This window comes from Fonticula alba, assembly GCF_000388065.1.
Source record: "Fonticula alba strain ATCC 38817 unplaced genomic scaffold supercont2.10, whole genome shotgun sequence".
In the NCBI taxonomy this organism is placed as follows: domain Eukaryota; order Rotosphaerida; family Fonticulaceae; genus Fonticula; species Fonticula alba.
The window spans coordinates 297,161-299,196 of record NW_009242980.1 but is presented as its reverse complement, the minus strand read 5'-3'; the positions used below and the strand labels follow the sequence as shown (position 1 = coordinate 299,196).

General features: G+C 71.3%; 1 protein-coding gene across 1 annotated transcript in view; it reads right to left on the bottom strand.

Moving 5' to 3' along the window:
* Positions 1 to 1,234: 1,234 nt before the first annotated feature.
* The window catches only part of H696_05379 (hypothetical protein), a gene marked incomplete at its 5' end in the record, with an annotated part of 34,031 nt that continues 33,229 nt past the window's right edge, over positions 1,235 to 2,036 (bottom strand). The window contains 2 exons of the mRNA XM_009499220.1: positions 1,235 to 1,770; positions 1,896 to 2,011. Of these exons, the coding sequence (XP_009497495.1) occupies positions 1,723 to 1,770; positions 1,896 to 2,011 (164 nt within the window). The 3' untranslated portion in view covers positions 1,235 to 1,722. The remainder of the gene's footprint in view (positions 1,771 to 1,895; positions 2,012 to 2,036) is intronic.

Sequence of the window (2,036 nt, the reverse complement as noted above, 5' to 3'; positions counted from 1 at the left end):
GGGGGGCGGAGCGAGGGATCTGGTTGGTGGACATGCCCGAGTGTACGGCCCCCTCCTGGGGTTCGCCCTCTTTTCCCTTCCCCTTTCTCTCCGGCCAATTTGCTGGCCGGGGCTTGGACCCGTCCGTGGGGTCGGGTGCCCCTGGTGACTTGGGCCTTCTGTCAGGGGCAGGGCGCGCGCGTGTGGTGCTCTGCCAGGAACGGCTGCCCGAAGGCGGGCTCCTTGCGAAGGGCCACCCCTTCGAGAGAGAGAGAGAGAGAGAGAGAGAGAGAGAGAGAGAGAGAGAGAGAGGGCCAACGCGCCCGCCGCGGCCGGGCCCCCCCGGGAGGGAGGCCCGCATGGAGCATTGGGATCTGGGGCGGGTGGCGGCCGCGCGACGGGGCGGCAAGACGGCGTCCGCAGGGCCACTCGCCCGGGTGGGGCCTCGCATGCGGCCTTGTGCCGGCCGGGCATGATGTTCCGGCCAGCATGGCCGGGGAGTTCGAGGCGTCTGGCCCCCCCCCCCCCCCCGGCCGGGGAGGATGCCGCAGGCATGGACGCCGCTCGGGTGGCTTCGCCGGGTGAAATGCTCCCCTCGCCCGCTGGCCCCGCACAAGGCCTGGCACAACCCCGGGGGGCGCACTCTTGCCGGGGGGGGGGGCCAGCATTTAGCGCAGCGCGTGGCAGCCATACCAGCTCGATGTGGCTCTTGAAACAGGGTCCACCATGAAAGGTGCGCGGCGTGACAATGGCCCTCGCCGAGCCGGGCAGCCGCCCGCGCCCGGACCTACGGCAAATTGTCGGTGTGCGACAGGGGGGGGGGGGGGACAGCACGGGGCGCCCCTCCAGGGGAAAATTGCGCCCTCGCGCGCCGGGGACAAGTGGCCCTGGGGGGGCGGGCTGGCTGCCGTCGGCGTGCTTGCTTGCGGGCCGTGCGCTGAGCGTTGGCAGTCGGCTTTGGTTGTCCGGCAGACCACGGACAAAGGCCCCAGAGGCCCTCCCGCTCTGACGCCGGGGTGTCTGTGGGTGGTGGTCGAGCCAGGCTGGGGGGGGGGGGGGGGCTGGACGCGCATCGGGCCCGGGGAGGGGAGCGGGGCCCTGGCAGCCTCCGCGGCCCCGGCTGCTGGGAAGGCTTGCGGGGCATGTCTCTCAGAGCGTGGCGTGCTTTCGGTCCGCCAGATCTCGAGGGGGCGCCGCTGGCCGCGCCGGTCATCCTGGACCAAGTCCCCCGGGTTGCCAGCACCAGCAGTGTGTATGTGTGTGTGCATTTGTGTATGTGCATTTGTGTATGTGCATTTGTGTATGTGCATTTGTGTATGTGCATTTGTGTATGTGCATATGTGTATGTGCATGTGTGTATGTGCATGTGCATGTGTGTATGTGCGATGGGACCGCCGGCTGGGTTTGGGCGGGCGCCCGGCGCATCTCCACCGCCCTCCCCGGCGCACATCGTCCGTCCGGCACGGGGACATCGCGTTGCCGCTCCGGGCATCGGCGAGATGGTCCGGCCCGCCGAGTGTGCGACGCCAGCCGCACCCGGGTGCCCTGCCCAATTCCGGCCCAGGGAGCCGGCTTCCGGCGGCCCGGGCCGCGAACCCATGCGGCCGGTCGGGTGTGACAGGCCCCCGGCCGCCCCGGGGCAACAAATGGCACCACACCCCCAAAAGTCGATTCCTTCAAGCGCATGTATTGTCGTCCAAGCGTGGAGGGGGGCACGCCGGCCCGGGCGCATGGGGGCCGGGCTCAGTGGCCTGAGGCGGCCATGGCCTCGAGGGCGATGGCATCGCGGTCCTGGGCGAGCGTGCGGCACATTCCGGCGGGCGTGCGCGTGCGCGTGCGCGTGCGCGTGTGGGCGGTGCGTGCGGTTAGAGGCCGAGTCAGGGGAGGCGCGGGGAGGCGACCGTTCCCGGGCGTACCGTCTTGGCCCAGCGGTCGAGGCGCCGGCGCCGGTTCCAGGACACCAGCAGGATGGCCAGGCCGGCCGCCAGGAGCAACACCACCAGCAGGCCGAGGCCGATGCCCAGGCCGAGGGCTGCTCCGGGGGATCGAGACGCCGG